This window comes from Hyla sarda, chromosome 3 (assembly GCF_029499605.1).
Source record: "Hyla sarda isolate aHylSar1 chromosome 3, aHylSar1.hap1, whole genome shotgun sequence".
NCBI classification, from domain to species: domain Eukaryota; kingdom Metazoa; phylum Chordata; class Amphibia; order Anura; family Hylidae; genus Hyla; species Hyla sarda.
This window is the reverse complement of record NC_079191.1, coordinates 132,687,726-132,711,257: the sequence shown is the minus strand read 5'-3', so window position 1 is coordinate 132,711,257 and position 23,532 is coordinate 132,687,726. Positions and strand designations below refer to the sequence as shown.

General features: G+C 43.5%; 1 protein-coding gene across 1 annotated transcript in view; it reads left to right on the top strand.

Moving 5' to 3' along the window:
• Positions 1–886: 886 nt before the first annotated feature.
• Positions 887–23,532, top strand: part of KPNA4 (karyopherin subunit alpha 4) — a 58,067-nt gene continuing 35,421 nt past the window's right edge. The window contains exons 1-4 of the mRNA XM_056565070.1: positions 887–1,397; positions 21,989–22,033; positions 22,362–22,451; positions 23,437–23,466. Of these exons, the coding sequence (XP_056421045.1) occupies positions 1,329–1,397; positions 21,989–22,033; positions 22,362–22,451; positions 23,437–23,466 (234 nt within the window). The 5' untranslated portion in view covers positions 887–1,328. The remainder of the gene's footprint in view (positions 1,398–21,988; positions 22,034–22,361; positions 22,452–23,436; positions 23,467–23,532) is intronic.

The following is a 23,532-nucleotide window of genomic DNA, read 5'->3' as shown; positions in this document are numbered from 1 at the left end:
GGTTTGGTATTTTCTTTTTTGACCATTGACCATACAGGATATATATTGTTTAATAGTTGGGACAATTATGCATGTGGGGGGGTTTAAAAGGTCCCTTTAGACGCTGCTGTCAACTTTGTGATCTAAAGGGTTAATAGGCACATGCCGGGCTATTATCCGTGGCCGCTCCATACACCCTTAGCACCGCCAGGTTGTCTGGCCAGCTCTACTAGCTCGAAGCAGGGCTAAATGTCAGCAAAATTCACCTGCATGTCCAGGCGCCAGGCAGGCAAACCCTGACTTTCAGTCCCACCCTCCGCTGACTAATCACTGATTGGTGAGCAGTGGGTAAGCGGAGAGTGGGACTGAAAGTCAGGGTCCCCTCACTCAGAGACTTCACTTACAGAGGCTGCGGCGGTGCGGGATTTGCAGGACCCGCCGGCATATCGCTTCAACACCCGCAGCAGCCTCATGACCGCTGATGCTGCATGTTTCCAACGAATCGGCCGATTATTCGATAACGGTATTCGTTGACAACAAATCCAGTTATTAAATATTATCGATAAAATAGATTAATTGTTGCAGCCCTAGGATGGAAAAGACGCAGAATGGGACAGAGCAGTGTGAACCAATGATGGGAGTTATAGTTTTGCAACAGCTGGAGGCACCCTGTTTAGGAAGCACTGCCGTAGAAAATAGGCTAAGCTGCTGTATGGTCAGTAAAGGTACTGTATTGAGCCTGCTCAGGAACATGGACCCCTCAGTAGTAGCAGACACGTGACTGAGCTCAGCAGCGCGCACAGTTTTCATTAACCCGTGGTTTCCAAACCATCTCTACAGAACACACAGCCATAGAACGTTCTGAGGTCATCACATTCTACTCTCACACCAGGCGCTAGTAGTCACATGACTAGTCGCGGACCACATCTGAGTATGCGCAGCAACATCTCCGGAAGTTGTGATCACACCTTAGAGCGTTCCCATTCCTTCCCTTTACCATGCCCGCCTGGAGCAGATATAGCGCCCTCTCCGGTGGGCGGACTGACCTACAGCCGGAAACTTTGCGCAATTCTGCCCCCCCCCCCCCGGGTCAGCGCTCAGCCAATCAGCGGCGGGGATTCCTGTGTGTGGGCTGAGTCATTTTCACCAGTTCGAGGCTTTCTTGTTACCGGCATTCCGCCCAGACGAGCGGCTGTAGTGCGCGGCGCTTACCGGAGAAGACTTGGTGCTTTATCGCTCCTCGTCCAGGCCGTAAGAGGCATTACCGGGGTGACACGCGCTCTACCCAGCGGAGTCGCTTCTCGTTCTCTGACAGACGGGCGGCTGAGAGAGGCCCCGGCGCTCCCATCATGGCTGACAACGACAAGCTGGATAATCAGCGGCTAAAGAATTTCAAGAACAAAGGCCGCGACCTAGAGGTAATTATCCCGAGTCTGCCTAGCCGAGCACCGCGCTCACCGCCACCCGGGCCGAGGTGCCGCGCTGACGGGCCCAGCTGTGACGTCGCTGCCGCCGGGGCCTGGCGGAGGAATGTGGGGGCCAGGCCCGGAGGTGCACAGGGGGCGGTGGCGTGATCACTACCGGTTCTGTACCGTGCTACATGAGGGCGGCTCCCGGTGTCTCCTCAGTGCGGTGACGTACGAAACCCTGAAGCCTCGGCCTACCCCCCTCCTAATAGAATAGGTGCGCCCGCTCTCAGCACAGGCCTTAGGGCACGTACCGGACTCGTCCATTGTCTCCCGCCTGGGGGGGGGGAGGGGTCACTTATCAGTAGTGTATATCTCTGTGTGGCCACCAACTGATCACAATGTATATGGAGGAGGCACCTGAATGCAGGCTGTTCGCTGTTTTCAGCTGCCTTATTCTAAGGAAAGGCTGTAGTGTTCCTCAGTGGGATTCCTAATGTCCAGAAAACGTCCTACCTCTATGATAACCACTATTGTCTGACTTGTCTTTAGCTGTGATACCATCACACCTTCCTTATTGTGTGGAGATCCATATGGCTGGTTTCTGTTTGGTGTCACCACCCCCTGAATAGCATGTGGTTCACTCCAGATAATAATATCACTAGTAAACACTCTGCTTTTCCTAACATGTTTTCTGCAAGTAATGTCTGTGGATTGGGCTGCTGTAGTTTATAATAAAAGGGATATGCAGGATTAGAAAAACCATAGCTACTTCTGGGGAAAAAAAATACCAACACCTGTCCTCAGGTTGTGTTGGGTATTACACCTTGGCTCCATTAACTTCAATGGACCTGAGCGGCAGTACTGCACGTAAACTGAGGGCAAGAGTGGGGCAGATCATGGATAACCCTTTTAGGGTACAGTCACCTATGGCAGTGCTTTCCAAAGAGCCTGGCTCCAGCTGTTGCAAAACTATATCTCCCGTTACTTTCAATTGGGGATGTCCCGATACGGAACATTTGCAAGAGTACTTGTACTAGTCCCCGATACTTTATCTGATACCTGATGGCGGGAGCCCTGCCGGCAGATTTAAGAGAGGTGCCCTGTGCTATGCAGCCTGTGTCATAGACAGGACCTGTGGCTAATGCCGAATATCACAGATTGTGGTAATGTCTGCCATACACCTTTTAGACGCCGCCATCAAAGCTGATTGCAACGTCTAAAAGTCCTGATATAACTGCCTCTTAAGCTCAGGGATACTTCACCACAATTCTCCGTGTCTTTATCAGCTGAGAGGACGGCCGGAGGTCCCTTACTGTGCTCCGTGATCGTCCTGTCAGGCAGGCAATAGTAAAGAAGCGCCAATAACGCTTATTAATGCTATGGCATAGATCAGTGTATGCAATCTACAGATGGGAAGTAATAGTCCCCTATGGGGACTAAAATGTAGTGGGGGAATGTGAATTAACTCCTTCCCTAATAAGTTTGAATCACCCCCTTTTGAAAAAGATTAAATAAAATGGCTCTCATTTACTATTGCAAACCCGACATGTTGTGTGCCAGATTCTGTCGCATTGCGCCAGATTTTGCGCCAGAATTGAGAACCCTGACCAACACTCCATTTTGCTAAGAGAACCTGAAAAAGGGGTGTGGTCCCCGGGAAAAGGGGCATGGGCTACAAAAAGGGGCGTGTTCCCAACATTTTCACAAAAAACCCCAACATATTTACTAAAGTTTCCACAGAAAATGTGGTGGATTTCAGCTGAGGAAAACCAGACAGATCAGAGCATGTGTGTGTTAAAAAAAAATGTAGGGAAACCTTAGTAAATACAGTGAAAGTAAATTATAGGGAATTAAAACCCACAAAGAAACCTACACTCCACTCTCTTAGTAAATAAGGGCCAATGTGTTTTTGTTTTTTTGTTAAAATAAAAAAAAACTACATCCCCCTTTTTCAAATAAAATAAAAAAACAAACCAACTTAAAAAAAAACTCAGATGTTTAAAAAAAATAAATAAAAAGTAATTAGTACTCACAGATACCGTCTTTAAAAAATGGTATTGGGACATCCAGGCTGCTGCTTAGTTCACACAACAAAACTTCTGATACGGAAAGAATAAACATGTTTGTTGGAATCTGCTAGTAAAGGCCATTTAGTTATTGGGACTTGCTTTTTCGTGGCTTTATTTCTGCTGCAAATTCAGTGCAAAATAAATGCTGTCGTGAATGCGCAGAATATTCTCAATGTGGACATACTCTAAATGGGAAACCCTCTAGGGTATTTAGGGTAGTTGCCATTCTATGGTTCCTCAGTGGTTGTAAAATTCATAACATGCCATCATAGATGCTAGGGTAGTTTAGCAACACCTGGAGACCGGTAGGTTTGGGTCATATCTCTTCCTTTGTGCTGTTTACTGCCTTGTAGTTATCATGAGGTCAGGTGTCCAAGTCTTCTTATTAGTCAGTTGGTCAGACAGGCTACTCTAGTGGATGCATGGGTTAATTGGTCACACTGAGCCTGTTTCCAGTATATATAATGTATAGCCAGGGTAGTATGGTTGTGTGATCTATACTTTCACTTAGAGCTGGGCGGTATGACCAAAAATGCATATCACGGTATTTCTGCAAGTTATGACGGTTCTATGGTATTTCTCTAACACCCCCTCCTCCATGCCGCTGCACTTTAAAATTAATGGCCTGCATCCCGCACTTGAAATGAATGGCCTGTGGGCCGCGCCACTGGAAACAAAGGAAAACTGACAGATATTTTCTCCTGCACTATCCACAGGTACTGATGGATAGTGCGAGAGACGCTGATTCCAACGAGCCCTACCTCACCCGGATCCGCCCGGCCGTTAGCCCGCAATTTTAGTTTTATTCTATGTGTATATCTTGCTGTAACTGGCATGGGCGGGGCTTCTGCAGGTTAACTGGCACTGACGTCAGCACCGCTTATGAATATTCATCCCCCCTCCCTCCAGCTCTCCCTCTCTTCGCCGCTCCTAACTGGAGGTAGGGGGGATGAATATTCATAAGCGGCGCTGATGTCACTGCAGAAGCCCCGCCCATGCAAGATATACACATAGAATAAAACTACAATTGCGGGCGGATCCGGGTGAGGTAGGGCTCGTTGGAATCAGCGTCTCCCGCACAATCCATCTGTACCTGTGGATGGTGCGGGAGAAAATATCTGACAGTTTTCCTTTAAGTTGCAAGCTGAAAGCTGTCAGCTCCCCCTGCAAGCGCTAAAAGCCAGGCTTTTAGCGCTTGAAGCGGCTCGCAAGTCATTCATATAAAGCACCGGTGGCCGCAAACTCATTCATTTAAAGCGCCGCCGCCGCAACTCATCTGGCTGATAATTCATTAATTCGAGGGGAGGAGGGGCCCCTCCGTATTGTGGTATTGGAAAAATTCATATCGTGCAAGGAAAAAATTTCGGTATTCGGTATGAACCGGTATACCGCCCAGCCCTTTCAGTGACCTAACAGGAACATTATTCCACCATGTGTAAAGTTATGTAGCTTTTCAGTATACGGTTTGTTTTTGATCAGGGTTCTGAGATAAAACTATTGTCCTTTACTCCCAGAGGCTGATAATCTTTATACAGTCTGGCCTGCTGTCAGCTGAGATCTGGACTCATTGAGGCAGATGGGGGAAACAATAAGTCTGTCTGTTCCCTATAGAAGCCAATCACAGCGCTGCTTTCATATTTCAAGACCTGAATAGATAATAAAAGCTACACTGTAATTGGCTCCTATGGACAGTACACTGGTTCATCTCCCCGTTGTCTAGTCTGGGCTACATGAACACAAATCTTTGTTTTGACACTTTGTTACATTTTGCCTACAACAATAGATTGTATCACCCTTGAGTAGTTCTGCTTAGTTCACTGAGGATACATTGAATGCAACTGTAGCAAATTACCAGCTGTATGAAGTACTTATTCCCACTATGATGTGGACCAGCCAATGCTATATGGGGAGTCTGCTCAGGTGCTAAATACTGGCAACCAACGAAATACTCATCACCTACCATTCGTTAGGGGGTTAGTTGCTTAGCATAATTGCACATAGGTAAAGGCTTACCAAGAGCTCCATTAAGATAACATGTAGTGCACTATGTTGTTTATTTATTTCTGGTGCTCATGTTCTTCGATTAGATGGGCTGTCCGCCTCACAAAGCACTGGGACCCTAGGCTGCCCAAGCATTACAAGGCCAGATACATACTATAAAAAATATCTGATAAACTCGCCTAAGAGATCCTAATACTAAGCAGTTAATGAATGGTAGGCGTGTGCATTATATTTCCATTATTTTTGTGCACTTTAAGTGGTAGAGTATTTACTATTGTAGCACATGTACTGTGGTCATTTTGGCTCTACCTTGTTAAACAATTTTTAAAATGGTTTGTGACAAATTTTAAATCTGACTTAAAAGTTGCACTTAGTGATGACATGTCCCTTTGTGGCAATGTCAAATTTAAATAAATGTAGGAATTGTGGTGGCCAAATTATGCACAAGGAAAGATTACATGACACAAAGTCAGCTAGGAAGATGGCATAATTGTTAGTCATTCACATCCTGTCTGGCTGGTTTAGGACAGTTTTGTAGGCCATGATGTATAGAGTGATCTTCCAGCATAAGGCCATGTTCACACGTCTGAATTTGTGCTGGATTCTGCATTGGAATCTGGCACGTAGATTCCGCTGCAGCAGAGTTCCGTTGAATTCAACAGGATTCTGCTGCGCTGATGTTTCCGGCACACAAATTCCATTTTCAGCGTCCGCACAAAGAATGAACACATTCTTTCTTTATGCGGAGACTGCACGGAATGCATAGCAGTCTGAGACTGTGCATTCCCGTACGGTCCTAGCACTGGCAGATTATGCACTCTCCGGAATGTCCGCACCAAGAATCTCTGGCGTGTGAACATAGCCTAAAAGTATAAGATGCAAGGAGTGTAAAAACATAAAGGATTAAGCCAATAACCAGTGTCTATCCTTTAAAAAAAAAAAAAAAAAACTCCACCTCCGTTCATGTGCTGATCCTCTGTTCCGCCTGCGGTCTGTGCGCTAGTGTTAAAGTAGTAACGGACATCATGACTGCTGCAGCCAATCAGCAGCATCAGTGCTGATGGTCTGTACTCAGAAGTATCGAGCGTTACCACCGAGGCTGCTGATTGGCTGCAGCAGTGATGTCATACCTGAGCGCCAAGCAAAGACATCTGCTGCTGAGTGCCAACTGAAGACATTTGATGCTGAAAACCAGAGGCAGAATAGGCCAGCAGCGTGGTAACGGAGGCTGAAGTAAAACGGCTTGTTTTAAAAAGATGAAGACAGTAATGACTGGCAGTCATTTCCCCTTTGTGTTTAATTACTGTCGTTTCATCTTCTCCCTGCGTGTAAATTATTACTGACACACGGGGAGACGAGGGGACAGTAATAACTGACACACAGGAAGAGCGGTGGGGACACAAATGACTGTGAAACGGGAAAATGATGGAACAGTAATGACTGACCATATGACGTCATGTTGCGTGACATTATGTGCAGCATCCTGGCTCCTAAATTATGTTGCTGGCTCCTAGATTCATTACAACAAGAGGATACACCATATAGTGCACACCCATAAGTTTTATTACCAAAATGTATTTTATTGCAAAAATTCTTAAACCATACACTCCAGACAAAACATTTAAAAGGTACAAAGGCCACCACACAACAGGGGGAACCTCCAAAGAGCCCCTCCCAGTGCACCTGCTTGTCTGTACATCAATATTACACTGTTCCTGAGGACAGCAGATGAAGATTAAACCCCTAGACCCCATGCGTTCCATCGCCCCATTGGCATCTTCCTCAGGGGGGGAGGAAGGTGCCCCCGGCCCATACAGCTCTATGGAGACATGATCGCTGGCTCTCCCATACTACATGGAGGAGGCATGTCGGCCGCAACATCATGCTCAGGTCGGCACGCCTCCTGCACAGGAGAGCCGCTGCAGAGCGATCAAGCACTTTTCCCCTTTCCTGCCGCAGATGGCCTTTAATGTGTTCCCATTTATTCCCATGGCCTTTAATGTGTTCCCTACAGTGATGTGTGAGCCTGTTCATGTAATTGATAACTGTTAAGGACCTGTTTCGAAAGATTATCATGTGTCTGACTCAGTGTGAAAGTGTTTGCAGGGTTGCAGAGATCTGATTCTAGTTACTGTAAATAGATGAAGTTGCTGCAAGCTATGGCAGTGTACATAGCAATTCATACTTGGGCTATGGTTCTTACTACTTAGTAGCATAAAAAGTGAGTAGTTTTACAGGTGTCTGTGCTTAGAGGACCATTGGCCAATCCCCCAAAATTAGATTTTACGGTCATTAAATAGCTTAGAATGCCCTGATAACACACCTTTTAGTTTCTTGATACAGCCTCCTGCTTTTTGACATATGGTTTATAGTTTCTTTCGCAGTCTTGTAGACGTGTATTTAATAAAAGAAAAAATGAGGGTGGTGTATGGCATGAACTCTTTAGACAACACGATCAAAAAGTTGATTGCAGCCTCTAAAAAGTAGAAAATCTGATCTTTGCAGCTCAGTGGAACTGATTGGGACACTTGCGGGGTCATGATCAGCTGACGGGAAAGACAGAGGGTCTGGCACCACTCGGTGCTGCAGGAAGCCATGGCAGCCTGGGGCAATGGAGCGCAGATAACACTGATCAATGCTGTGCTATGGCACAGCATTGAACAGTGTATGCGATCTAAAGATAATAGTATGCATGTAAAAAAAAATATTCTAATAAAAAGCTATCAAAGTCCCATCCATGCAAAACTGATACCGATAAAAACTACAGATCAAGCACTAAGTGAGCCCTCATGTATATGGAAAAATAAGTCCTATTTATCTTAGAGTTACATGGTGGAGGTGTGTAATGCCGCAGCTGACACACTTGCTGCCATGGCCCTCTTGTGCAGGGTCGGGGGTCCCAACGTTCAGACCCACCGAGATCACACACTTATCCTCTATCCTGGGGATAAGTGTCTAACACTGCAGATTGTTCTCCTTTAAGAGGTTATACAGTTGGGTGTGTGTCATGCCAATCGCCTCATATTACTAAAACTTAATCATTTGACTGATTCCCTGAGCAATAAAACTTTTTAAACCAGTCATTGGAACGGAAGGTTGTATTAGTGCTTGGCGGTAAACTTATTCATTCCGTATACTGGTGTATTTTCTTTTTTTCTTTACGGGCTGTGGTCAGTGAAGCAGATGAATGACGTCCTCTCCCGGCTTAATTTCCTGCAACGGCCACGAGTTAGAGTTCAGAGTGCGTTGACTACAGGAAATGAAAAGTGACGTCTCTGATACCGCGCAGAGAAGCCGGCAGAGGACGTCACTCATCAGCTTCACTGACCATAGCCCACAAGACACCCCCCCCCCCCCCCCTCGCGTGACCTGAAGCACAGCCAGGTAAGGAAAATAAAAAAAACTATGATAAGCAGGGAAAAGGGGGAATGATGAGTGAGGTAAGAAAAATTTAAAGCAGAGCGGGGAGGAGCTGCTGCTGGTCACTGATTAAAGTGGCCGCGGCCGTGTTGCTAATACTTCACAAGCTACTGCGGCCGCTTTAAATCAGTGACCAGAAGATTTATCGGCGTATAACACCCAGGCAGGCTTTTTGCCTTAAATTTAATTTTTAAAAGTGTGTTATATGCCGATAAATATGGTATATAAACAACTTTTTTTTATGTCCTGGCTAAGTAGTCATTTGAAGGGGTGGCTTGGTTAAGCAGTCATGTTCTCCGGGGCAGTAATCGGGCCTATTGTGGCTTGTTTTATGACCCAACGTCATCACTGTTCAGAACGAAACCTCACTTATTCTAAGAAACATTGCCTGGGGACCTTTCCTTATGCAGTTCGGTATGAGAACAGAGGCGTGGCATTCCTAGGACACTAGTGCTAATGCCAAGGTATAATGTTGCTTCTCCGCAAGTGCGAGGTTTCACGCAGAACAGCGATGATGTTGGGCCATGCCTAGGCTGTCCAAATGACCTATATGAAGTTTATTAGCACACAGCACAGGACTTTTGTTAGGATGGGTTCACATCACGTTTTTACCAATGCAGGACCGCATACCAGCTGGGGGGGGGGGGGGAGCTAAAACCTTGCGCTGCCTTAAGTAATTCATTTAAATGAGCTGGCCGGAGTGAAACGCTGACTCCGGTCGGCTCACTTTTGCCTCGTTTTCCTACGGCACCGAAAATCGTAGTAGACCACGGTTTGAGATGCGGTGGAAAACCGCATACAGGACAAAAATGAGACAACTGGAGTCAGCATCTCACTCCGGCCGGCTCATTGAAATGAATTACATATGGGCGGCAAGGTCCGGGATACGGGAGCGCAAGTCTTTAGCTTTTCCTGGCCGTATTTGTAAAAACGTGATGTGAACCCAGCCTTATACAGGGTAAATCTTAGTGACAAGTGTTGGTATTTAGACTACAGTTTGGAATGTCATTCAAGCTGATGGCTATTCATAGACTTTCACCTGATACTAAAGGCATTCTGACTTAAAATGAAGGATAGATGCTGGGCCGTTACACAAAAAGCAACAGTGTTACACTATCCTACAGGGATGTGGAATTCCTATTGCCCGGGACATGCAGTTCCAGGCAGGTGAATTTTTCCGGTCCTTAGCCCATGTTTCAGGTAAGCAGGGCCGGACCTGACAAGCACGGCGGCGCTCAGCAGTGTGGATGGAGAAGGCTCCGGACTCGTGCCCCCTCCATACTCTGCAGCCCCTGGCTGATTTCAGTAGCCTGGGGCCGCCGCTAATAGCCAGCGCGGCCGGCTATTAACCCTTTAGATCGCTGATGTCAAAGCTGACAGCGGCGTCTAAAGGGACATGTGAATGCTCCCTGGTGGGCTAGGGGGCTGGATTGCGGGGGGGGGGGGCATAGAGGTAGCCAGAGGGCTTACCTCCGTTCCCTGCTGTCCCGTGGCTCTGTTATTGATAGAGCCTGGCTGGACCAGGCTCTATCAATGGAGCGCAGAGCACACAGATCAATGGAGTTCAATAGAACTCTATTGATCTGTATGAGGAATCTAGTGATTCCTCCTAAAAGTATAAAAAAGTGGTAGTGTTTTAGTTTTTTTAATAAAAGTTGAAAAGTCACACATTAACCCCTTCCATGTTAAAAGTTCAAATCGCCCCCTTTTTCCTATATAAAAACATGTAAAAATATAAACATATTTAGTATCGCTGCGTGCATATTTGTACGAACTATTAAAATAGAACATTATGTATCCCGTATGGTAAATGACGTAAATGTAAAAAAACATACCAGGCTCAGAATTGCAATTTTTATAATATCCCAGAAAGAGCTAAAAAGCGATTAAAAAGTCAGATCAATACCAAAATGGTACCGATACAAAAACAGATTATGGTGCAAAAAATTAGCCCTCAAACAGCCTGGAATGCAAAAAAATATATAAAAAAAATAAAGCTACAAGGTCAAAAATGGCAATTAAGAATTAAAAAGTTCAGAATTTTTTTCAAATTAGTAAAACATGACGGAAGCTATACAAATCTGGTATTGCTGAAATCATCAGGCCGGTCTAAAGTATCAAAACATGTTAACTCAACCACAAGGTAAATGGCGTAGAAAAGAGAACCAACTAAATTTGCAAAATTATCTTTTACTATTTCTATTTCACTTCACAGATAATAAATAAGAGAATAAGTTATTGAAAAATTAAAAGGTATCATTATAGTAGGTAGTTATGGCTATTATAGAGCGAGGAGGAAATAATGAGTGTAAAAGTGGATCGTGAGGGACAAGTACATTTTGCTCCGTTTTAGTCCCGTAGACAAGTAGTTAAATTTCCACACCCCTGATCCTACATACTAAACATGTATGAACCTTTTAATTATCTTACTGTTTATGCACTGCCCTTCAATGTAGCAATATTGAGAAGAGCTTCAGATCCCATCATGCATTACTGACAGGTACGCCAGGTTTTTGCTCCTTCCTCTGTACTCCCCTTTCAGCTGAAGAGCAACCCCCCCGTGCACTTCTTAATTGTTCTCCTTCACCACTGAGCCTCTAACATTAGTTCCCAGTTGCAGCCTCTTCCATTCTTTGCTCCTTCATGTACACGCAGATCACCCTTGTATAACTAGTGCTGGAACTGAGCATGCTCAACCAGTAAACTGGATTACAGGTCATAACTCTAAACAATCTAGAACGAGAGAGGAAAGCGCTCTATAGCGTAACACCAGAGGGAGGGTGAGAGTAATCGCAAGTCATGTACCGCTTACCCTGGGCGGTTGTGTACACAACAATGATATGCACGTAGTAAGATCAGTGTGGGTCACGTCTGCAGCTTCCAGCTTTAAAGGGGTACTCCGGTGGAAAACTTTAATTTTTTTTATCAACTGGTGCCAGAAAGTTAAACAGATTTTTAAATTACTTCTATTAAAAGATCTTAATCCTTCTAGTACTTATTAGCTGCTGAATGCTATAGAGAAAATTTTCTTTTTTTAACACAGTGCTCTCTGCTGACATCTCTGTCCATTTTAGGAACTGTCTAGAGCAGCATTTGTTTTCTATGGGGATTTTCTCCTACTCTGGACAGTTCTTAAAATTGACAGAGGTGTCAGCAAAGAGCACTGTGGTCATGTCAGCAGAGAGCTGTGTTCCAAAAAGAAAAGAATTTCCTCTGTAGTATTCAGCAGCTAAAAAGTACAGGAAGGATTAAGATGTATTAATACAAGTAATTTACAAATCTGTAAATTTCTGGCACCAGTTGATTAAAAAAAAAAAGTTTTCCACCGGAGTACTCCTTTAAAATCGTAGGATAAGAGAAACTGCTTCACAGGAAACAAATGGCAGGATTATTGAGCGCTGACTGAACCACAGGACCAAAATGGTAAAGACGGGTTTATTTCACAGAATGCAACGTGTTTCGCTGCTCAGTGCCTGAGATCCAGGCATGAGCAGTCAAGCTGCAGAATCATTGATCATTGTTATCCCATAGAAAACCATTGATCAATGTAAAAGATCAGTGTGTGCAGTGTTATCGCCCCCTAAGTGAAGAAAATTTATAAAGATCATTTAACCCCTTCCCTAATGAGTTTGAATCACCCCCCTTTTCCCATTAAAAAAAAAGTGTAAATAAAAATTAACGTGGTATCGCCACGTGCGGAAATGTCCGAATTATAAAAATATATTGTTTATTAAACCGCACAGTCAATGGCGTACGCACAATAAAATTCCAAAGTCCAAAATAGGTCACTTTTTAGATCATAAAAAAATGAATAAAAAGCGGTCAAAAAGTCTGATCAATACAAAAATGGTACCACTAAAAACTTCAGATCATGGCGCAAAATACCACCCCGTACGCGGAAAAATAAGTTATAGGGGTCAGAAGAGGACAACTTTAAATATATAAATTTTCTGCATGTAGTTATATTTTTTACAGAAGTATGCCAAAATCAAACCTATCATTTTAATCGTATGGACCTACAGAATAAAGCTGTCATTTTTACCAAAAAATGTACTGCGTAGAAATAGAAGCCCCCAAAAGTTACAAAATGGCATTTTTTTTTCTTCAATTTTGATGCATGGTGATTTATATATATTTTTTTCTGTTTTGCCATATATTTTTGGGTAACATGACTGATGTCATTACAAAGTGGAATTGTTTGGCACAAAAAATAAGCCATTATATGGGTTTTTAGGTGCTAAATTGAAAGAATTATGATATTTTAACGGTAAGGAGGAAAAACGAAAGTGGAAAAACTCTGGTCCTTAAGGGGTTAAAGATGAGGGAAAAACTTGTGGTTTTAAAGGGGTTTCCCCAGGATAGCACATCAGTGTCTCCTCGGCAGGGTGCCAGCACCACTGTCAACCAGTTTTATGGCACAGTCACAGCTTGAAAATATACAGGAACAGGGCCAGAAACAGTTGGCTCCACTCATTGTGTAGTGGTGGCACCAGGTTACTACAACACAACTGCCATACTCTTCAACTTTGTTCTTTTTCTATTTCACAATTACCAAAATGGATAATTGGTAAAGTTGTAATAGGTTATGAATTTTCAGGTGCCGCCCTGTTGAGTTAAACCATCTGGGTCTCAATGCTGTGTTCTTAAGAATTGTTCTGGCAACCAAAAGCCACTTTAGTTTACATGATTTTTAGACTACTGCCCCTCTCCATGGGTAATATATGTAGTCAGATATTCTTGAACCTATCAGAGACATCAGGATAGCCTTTCCTTTGGCATGTTTTGCCTGACTAACTATTCAGTGACATTTAGAGACCATACTGAAGTCACTGTCAGCTTGTCTCCTTACTGTACAGAGATAATACAGTTCCTGTGGGATCTCTACAATACTTCTGATTTCATAGGGAGGTTGGATTGTAAATAGCAAATAGAAAACAAGAATGTTGCCTTATTCCATGTGAACTCTGTATGCACAGAAATAGCTCAGCACATACAGAGCCTGTATAGCTGTGTGTGGAGGCTGTGTGTCTCCTTATGAGCCATATGGCCTCTGTGTACTGTGTATAATCTCTAGTTCAGCAGATGTAATCTTTTCTTATTACTGGGTGATAAACAGAACACATTAGCAATAGACGTAATATTATCTTGATACGATGTTTACACATACAGTTTAGCAGACTGACCAGCTTTATGGTGACACAAGTGTTTGGTAAATATAAAATGACTCTGCAGAGCTACACTGTGGACATGGTACAGTGTAAGTCAACAATACACTCCCATTATGTATAGCTGAACAAAACCATTCCCTGGTTCCAATTTGGTCATATGGTTAGACAATAAAGGCTTATGATTACTGTGGTGCTCAGTCACTTTTCTCCCCCCTTTTAGAATTGCTTGCAGGAGATTCCTTAGTTTTTGCATTTTCCTGGTGCCATTGAAGTCAATAGAGGGGTAGGGGTGCTGCAAGAGGTTTTCCTTGTGTCCTAGAGACTGGTAATTTACAGCTGTCCAATTTCTTAACCCCTTAGGGACTCAGTCCATTTTCACCTTAACCGCTTAAAGGACAACTGCAGCGCAATATACACTTATCCCCTATCTACAAGATAGGGGATAAGTGTTTGATCACGGTGGGTCCGACCACTGGTACCCCCCGAGAGCTCCCTAACGGGGCGCCGCCATTAGCACTCATAGTGAGCGCTAAGGCACGTAGAGTTGACCTAGAGGTCAACGGTGACTCCCAGTCTCCTCTCCGTCCCCATACAGTTCTATGGGGGAGCCGGGGAGGCACGAACACTACCTCCCCGCCTCTCCCATAGAGATGCATGGAGGAGGCGTGCCGGCCGCAACGTCATGCTGCGGCAGGCACGCCCCCTGCATGGGAGAGCCACGGCACAGCCGCGGCCCCGTACAGGAGATCGTGGGGGGTCCAGCGGTCGGACCCCCCCGCGATCAAACACTTATCCCCTATCTTGTAGATAGGGGACAAGTGTATATTGCGCTGCAGTTGTCCTTTAAGGGCCAAGCGTTTTTCAGTTTTTGCACTTTTGTTTTTTCCTCACATTTAAAAAATCATAACCCTTTCAACTTTGCTCCTGAAAATCCATATGATGGCTTTTTGCACCGTGATCTGAAGTTATTCTGTACCATGTTGCCCCTATGGTGCCAGAACAGCAAAAAAAAATAAACACATTGCATACTATGTAACAAGGGGTCCAGAGAGCCTTAACACCCCACTGGTGTTTGATGACTTTTCGTTAAAGTTGGATGTGTAAATGAAAAACATATTTATTTTTTTCACAAAAATGCTGGTTTTTCCCCAAATGTTACTTTTTTAAAGGGTTAATAGGAGAAAACCCCCCCCCCCCCCCCAGATTTGTAACCCCATTTCTTCTGAGTATGGAAATACCCCATATGTGGATGTAAAGTGATCTGTGGGCAAACACACTCTGACCCCATTTTGGAAACTACACCCCTCCCAGAATCTAAGGGGTGCAGTAAGCATTTACACCCCACTGGTGTTTGACAGATCTTTGGAACAGTGGGCTGTGCAAATGAAAAACTTTATTTTTCATTTTCACGGACCACTGTTCCAAAATCTCTCAGACACCTGTGTGGTGTAAATGCTCACTGTACCTCTTATTACATTACATTACATTACATGAGGGGTGTAGTTTCCAAAATGGGGTCACATGTGGGGGCGGTCCACTGTTCTGGCACCATGAGGGCTTTGTGAACACACGTGGCCTTCACTTCTCTAAAAGCCCAGTGGCGCTCCTTCTCTTCTGAGCATTGTAGTGCACTCACAGAGCACTTTACATCCACATATGGGGTATGTTCTAACTCGGAAGTAATTGGGTTACAAATTTGGGGGGGGGCTTTTTTCCTATTTTCCCTTGTGAAAATGAAAAATGTAGGGTAACGCAAGCATTTTAGTGAGAAAATCTTTATTTTAATTTTTTTTTCCCATCCAAGTTTAATGAAAATTCGGCACACATGTGGGGTGTTAAGGCTCACTATACACCTTGTTACGTTCTGCGAGGGGTGTACTTTCCAAAATGGGGTCAAACGTGGGTATTTTTTTTGGCGTTTTTGTCAGAACTGCTGTAAAATCATCCACCCCTGTGTCATCCACCTGTATGCCCTGGGTCCCAAAGTGGTTAAATGGGTATTCCGGTGGGAAACTTTTACTTATTTTTTTTTTTTTTTTTTTCAGATCAAATGGCTCCAGAAAGTTAAAACCTTCCAGTACTTATCAGCTGATGTATGCTCCACAGGGAGTTCTTTTCCTTTTTGAATTTCTTTTCAGTCTGACCACAGACACCTCTGTCCATGTCAGGAACTTTCTAGAGCAGGAGAAAATCCCCATAGCAAACCTCTCCTGCTCCGGACAATTCCTGACATGGACAAAGGTGTCGACAGAGAGCACTGTGGCAGGGCAAAAGAAATTCAAAAAGAAAAGAACTTCCTGTGGACCATACCGCAGCGAAGTACTGGTGTGTTTTTTTTTTTTTTTTTTATAGAAGTAATTTACAGATCTGTTTAACTTTCTGGCTCCAGTTTATTTGTAAAAGTATTTTCCATTAAAGTATCCCTTTTAAGACAAAAATCTGCGTAACTGCCAAGGTAAATTAATATTATTGCACCCCATACTGTTGGAGGCAAACTCTATGGTGGAGATTTATCAAAGTTGTCTATGTCCCGCATCAATATAGACCAAACTACAGAGGGTTTAGGCCAGTCTATTGTGCGCCTAATTTATCAAAAGGCGCACGGCTCTTGATAGATTCTGCGTACAGTCTTCGGGATCTATTCTTAAGACTGTATTTAATGTATTTATGGTCTGACATTTCGGTGTACTTTCAGCCGATGCGACTTGCCGCTGAAAAGTCGCTTTTGATAAATTTAGTACCAATGCATTTTTTCCATCTAAAATAGACTAGAATGCATCATGTTTTAAAAATCCTCTAAAGCAAAAGTTGCAGAAAAGTCGCACATATTTAGACTACGACTTTCTGTGCGACAAATTTAGACAGGAAAAAACAGTCTAAATCCTTTTATAAATCTCCCCCTATATTTCTATATTAGACACTACTTGCCTCAATGGCAATTTAAAAGGCAGAAAGTTTAAACCATGACACATTGCTAAATCTAAACACGTTGCTGAATGTTAATACACTGCTCAAAAAAAATAAAGGGAACACTAAGATAACACATCCTAGATCTTAGTGAATGAACTAATCGTATGAAATACTTTTGTCTTTACATAGTTGAATGCGCTGACAACAAAATCACACAAATTATCAATGGAAATCAAATTTATCAACCCATGGATGTCTGGATATGGAATCACTCAAAATCAAAGTGGAAAACACTACAGGCTGATGTCCTTAAAGGGGTTGTCCACTGCCCTGCCTTCCGGAGCTCTGCTCGCAGCGTCCGTAAGTTCATTCCTCCGAACGCTGTGTGTGGACTTCCGTGTTCGAGCCCGCCCCCTCAACAAGTCTATGGGAAGGGGGCGTGACAGCGGTCGCGAGCCCTTTCCATAGACTTTCGTTGAGGGGGCCAGCGGGACGTCACGAGGGGGCGGCCTCGAACACGGAAGCCTGCACACAGTGTTCGGAGTAATGAACTTCCGGACACTGAGCGGCGCTCCGGAAGGCAGGTCAGCCTTTAAAGCAAGTCAAAATGAGGCCCAGTATTGTGTGTGTGTGTGTGTGTGTGTGGCCTCCACGCGCCTGTATGACCTACTTACAACATAATAAATGCTACAGACACTAACAAAAGCAGGTATAAATTACATTTCTAAAATGAGATCTAAAATCCTCCAAAAATTATTACACCTGCCCAAAAATATGTGCCAATATAATGCTTTTCCATGAACATACAATACTACAAAAACCGATGGAGTCATTTATAGAAAATATACTTTATTAGTAACACATATAATATATAAATATGGAGGACTTCCACCCAGATGGAGGAAAGAATAGCAAACATGGTTGACCCCTCAGGTCCAAATAGGAGCTAATGAGACCTAATATGCACCAATGACCATACAGACATGAGGCTGCGGGGAGCGGGTAGTCAGCGCTGTACCGCACCGCTGCAGCCTCTGTACTTACCGCTGACTTCCCGCTCTCGCCCGCAGCAGCCTCTGGCGTATATTCGCCGGATTATACGCACCAACTCCCCCCCCATTTTGGGGAAGAAAAAGTGCGTCTTATACGGCGAAAAATACGGTATATTTTGTATTTTCTATAAATGACTCCATTGGTTTTTGTAGTATTGGACCTCCCTACAACGCCTGGGCATGCTCCTGATAAGGTGGCAGATGGTCTCCTGAGGGATGTTCTCCCAGACCTGGACTAAAGCATCCACCAACTCCTGGACAGTCTGTGGTGCAACGTGGCGTTGGTGGATGGAGCGAGACGTGATGGGCTCAATTGGATTCAGGTCACGGGGACAGGTGGGCCAGTCCATAGCATCAATGTCTTCCTCTTGCCGGAACTACTGACACACTCCAGCCACATGAGGTCTAGCATTGTCTTGCATTAGGAGGAACCGCACCAGCATATGGTCTCACAAGGGGTCTGAGGATCTCATCTCTGTACCTAATGGCAGTCACGCTACCTCTGGCAGACACATTTAGGGCTGTGCGCCCCCCCCCCCCCAAAGAAATGCCACCCCACACCATTACTGACACACTGCCAAATTGGTCATTCTGGAGGATGTTGCAGGCAGCAGAACATTCTCCATGGCATCTCCAGACTAGTCTGTCACGTGCTCAGTGTGAACCTGCTTTTATCTGTGAAGAGCACAGTGAGCCAGTGGCGAATTTGCCAATCTTGGTGTTCTCTGGCAAATACCAAACATCCTGCACAGTGTTGGGCTGTAAGCACAACCCACAACTGAGGATGTCAGACCCTCATACCACCCTCATGGAGTCTGTTTCTGACCATTTGAGTGGACACGTGCACATTTGTGACCTGCTGGAGGTCATTTTGCAGGGCACTGGCAGTGCTCCTCCTTGCACAAAGGTGGAGGTAGCGGACCTGCTGCTGGGTTGTTTCTGTCCTACGGCCTCTTCCATATCTCTTTATGTACTGGCCTGTCTCCTGGTAGCACCTCCATGCTCTGGACACTATGCTGACACACAGCAAACATTCTTGCCACAGCTCGCATTGATGTGCCATCCTGGATGAGCTGCACTACCTGAGCCACACCGTCTCATGCTACCACTAGAGTGAAGGCACTACCAGCATTCAAAAGTGACCAAAACATCAACCAGGAAGCATAGGAACTGAGAAGTGGTCACTACCTGCAGAACCACTCCTTTATTGGGGGTGTCTTGCTAATTGCCTATAATTTCCACCTGTTGTCTGTTCCATTTGTACAACAGCATGTGAAATTGATTGTCAATCAGTGTTGCTTCCTGAGTGGACAGTGTGATTTCACAGAAGTGTGATTGACTTGGAGTTACATTGTGGTGTTTAAGTGTTCCCTTTATTTCTTTTGAGCAGTGTGTGACACTTGAAGAATTGCATGTGGAATGTCAACCAATGCCTACCGATGTTTTAAGGACTGTCTATTTGATGTAGTTTTAATACAATTGTCTATTTTAGCCTCTTGCCTTGCATTATCAGATTTCAAAGTCTGTCTAAATTTATACTGCAAACTCATGCCTCCTGTGCCTGGCTTCTGTTGTAGGACACTGTGTACATGGGGACCATGGCACTTATCCAGTGCTACTGAATTGAACATTTATTTCCAATATGGGAAAACTTTCCTTGTAGCTACAGTTTTTAAGGATGTCAATACATATAATGGATGTGCACCTTATATATGTACACATGCACCTTTAAATAGCTTGTGCACTGTACCCAACTTATCAGTTTAATGACTATATATATATATATATATATATATATATATATATATATATATATATATATATATATATACATACAATATAATATAACTTTTTTTTTTTTTTTTAACTACCTCTGCTTTTTCATATTAGCAAAGCGAATTCTTGTTTGTTTTATGGGAGTGTTTGCTATTTCACTAGCTTTACTAGCAGTGACTGTTGTATTCTGGTCATGGAGTCTGCGTAGTTAAGGTTTGCTGTCCACCCTCTAGAATCCTCTCATGACTGTTGTGTTTGCCTTAAAGGGGTATTCTGCTTCCCAGCGTTTGGAACAAACTTTTCCGAACGAATGAGCCGGGAGCTTGTGACGTCACAGCCCCGCCCCCTCAATGCAAGTCTATCGGAGGGGGTTGCCACGCCCCCTCCCATAGATTTGCATTGAGTGGCAGGACATGCAGCTTCGGGCAAGCAGGGATGGACCGCAAAGCCCCCGACAAGCACAGCGGCGCTCACAGGGGAGTATGGAGTGGGCTCCCGACTCCATCCCGCTCCGTACTCTGCAGCCCCCGGCTGATTTCAGTAGCTGGGGGCTGCCGCTAATAGCCAAAGCTTACAGCAGTGTCTAAAGGGACATGTGTATGCTCCCTGGTGGGGTGGACTACCAAAATGGTACCGATAAATTATGGCGCAAAAAATGAGCCTGCATAGAGTCTGGTATGCAGACATTTTTTTTTTTTTTTTTTTAAAGCTACGGGGGTCATTAAATTGCAATTAAAAGAAAAATCTAAAGTTCAGATTTTTTATTTTGTAAAACTAAAGACGGAAAGTATCAAAATAACATGTTAGCTCAACCACAAGGTGTAGAAAAGAAAACCACCTAACTTGCAAAATTATCTTTTACTATTTCACTTTCACTTCACCAATATATATATATATATATATATATATATATATATATATATATATATATATATATATATTTTTTTTTTTTTTTGTTTCGGAGAATGTTATGGAAAAATTAAAAGGTATCATTATAGTAGGTAGGTATGGCTCTTATAGGGCGAGGAGGAAAAAACGAGATCGTAAAAGCGAAAATTGGCCCAGACCAAGTGGATCGACATGAAAACATAGAAACACAGAATGTGTTGGCAGATGAGAACCATTTGACCCATCTAGTCTGCCCAGTAAATGGGGGACAAGTAGATATTGCTCCATTTTTTTAGTAGTTTTTTTTTATTTCCACACCCCTGTACCTGGGTTTCATGGTGGTCTCACGATTCTAAACTACATTAACTTTACAGCCCCTGTTGCATAGTCATATAAAAAGAATTCCTGGAATACCCCTTTAATTCTTACAATATGCCTTGTTGTAAAATCACAATTTAGGCACAATTTCATCTGACACCTTTGTCCATGTGACCTGTTTGAGTAAAAATATCAGAGTGACAGCATTCCGAGATTGCCAAGAAAGCAAAGCATGGCATTCGCCATTCTTGCTGTAAATTCATACCATACATTTATTCTAACAAAACTGCATAGCAGGTTACACAGAACACTTGCTGCTCTTCCTTACAATTCCGATATTGCCACATATAGGAAGTAACCGGTTAGTGAGGATGGGTGGACCCCGAATATCATGACTTAATCAAACTCCAGCCTCATAGCATTCACATTGCACTGTGCCTTGGAAACGTGAGTCAAGACACACAATTAACATACAACAGATGCACTTTTTAACATTTTGGAGGCAAAAAGTTTACTGGCAACAAGGTTTTTCAGATTTGACTTTCAGTAAATGCAGTGTTGACTTGTTGGTGCATGCTCTCTATATAGCCCCAGACTAAAGCATGTGTGTGAATGGTAAACTCTAGCAAGTTTACTTTCTAAGAGCAACCTGTTGCCTGCTTTATGCTGCCCAAATTGCAGGAGTGGACCGGTATCTGTGTATCAAGGCATAAAGGAACATCAATCATACTGAAATAGATAAATGGTGCATTGGAGCACAATATTTGCTGTGGTAACTACCTCTATTAGCTGGTTAGGATGCCCTAACCTGCTGTCATTTTCACTTTTTAAAGGCAGTGTGCCCTAGCTATACATCGGTGTTCCATTGTAAACTGTGACTCCATATATATTTATTTAACAGGTCTATTTAGTGCAGCAGACCACAGTATTAAACCCTGCTAGATAAACTTACAAGTGATTTTTGTTTTAAAGGCTTTAAATATTTATTTTTATTTCAGAGCATGAGAAGACAGAGGAATGAAGTAGTTGTGGAGCTAAGAAAGGTATGGTAATAATTATAAAATATATATAGTTATAGTTAAATGTCGGGTCAAAAATGAAAACTACTGGTACGGGCTCTACTTTTCTGACTAGCGTTATCAGTTATTTTCTGTGGGGCGGAATTATTGAACAGCCAGAGACCCTCTTTCTCTTTCTTGGTGCTAATACAGAGCTGTGCTGTAATATTTCATAACTTTGGCTTACTTTGTGCATTTAGAAAATCTAAATAGATTTTGGTTTGTATCCATCATCACTTCTACCATCTAGGCTAAATGTAAGTCTTTGTAACCACACAATGATAACCGGAAATGTATTATCTTTCTAATATAGAATAAAAGGGATGAGCATCTGTTAAAAAGACGAAATGTTCCCCATGATGATGTCTGTGAGGACTCTGATGTGGATGCAGATTTCAAAGTGGTGAGTACAGTGGAAATGTATACTGTATTATTGTGCTCCTACTATTTCTTGTTGCAATGCAAGTTCTAAATTCACGTGGAATGATAGGAGTGTTTGGCCAGGTGAATGTCATGTTGCAACAAATTATCACTTATGTGATCTTATGTAGCAGTCACACTTAAGCTGATTGTAACTGGAGACCCCAGCAATAAAGGCATATGCCGACGTTAATTATATTTTGGTATGCCGTGCAGTAACATCACTGCAGGCCTTAGCTAGGATCCTCAGCTATTTTCAACACCAAAGTTCCATTGTGCAAAATTACCCCACAGAAATCATTGGAGCTTTGTTGTCAAGTTGCCAAAAAACGAGCTATAGAGGTTTAGGTGGTTGGAGGGGTTAACCAAACAATGTCACCCATCCACAGAATAAGTGAGAAGTTGTCTGACTGCTGGAGCACCCATAACATGAAGAAAACCCGGTAAATGAAGTGGCATTAGAAGGGGTACTCCGCCCCTAAACATCTTAACACCTATCCAAAGCATAGGGGATAAGATGTCGAATTGTGATGGTCCGGCCACTGGGGCCCCCCCCCCCCGCGATCTCCTGCTGGCCACCCCAGTGCTCCGGTGCACGGAGTGATCTCTGCTCTGTGCCAGATGGTGGGCGGACACAATCATCATGTCCTATAGACATGAATGGAGGGGGGGGGTGTGACGTCGCAAACATGGACGCTCAAAGCTTCGACGTTCAGAATGCCGTAGTGCTGGCCCAAAGATCGCGATCAGTCATCTTCTCCCCCAAAGATTCCAATAGTTGTATTGGCAAAGTGATAATGTTTTCATTCTAGGAAAAGTCTTTCTATTGTCATGGCCTTATTATTGTGGAAATTGGTGCAGGGCTTTGCTCATAGGTAGCAATGATATATTTAAGGTCTTACCTTTTATTTGTAGGCAATAAAACTACAACAATACACCCTATTAAAAACCTTTTTCTTCCTTTATAGCAAAACACATCTTTGGAAGCAATTGTGCAGGTAATGTGAAATCTATTAAGTGTTCATTTGGCTGAGCTGGATTCTTATGTGTTTTATCTTACATTT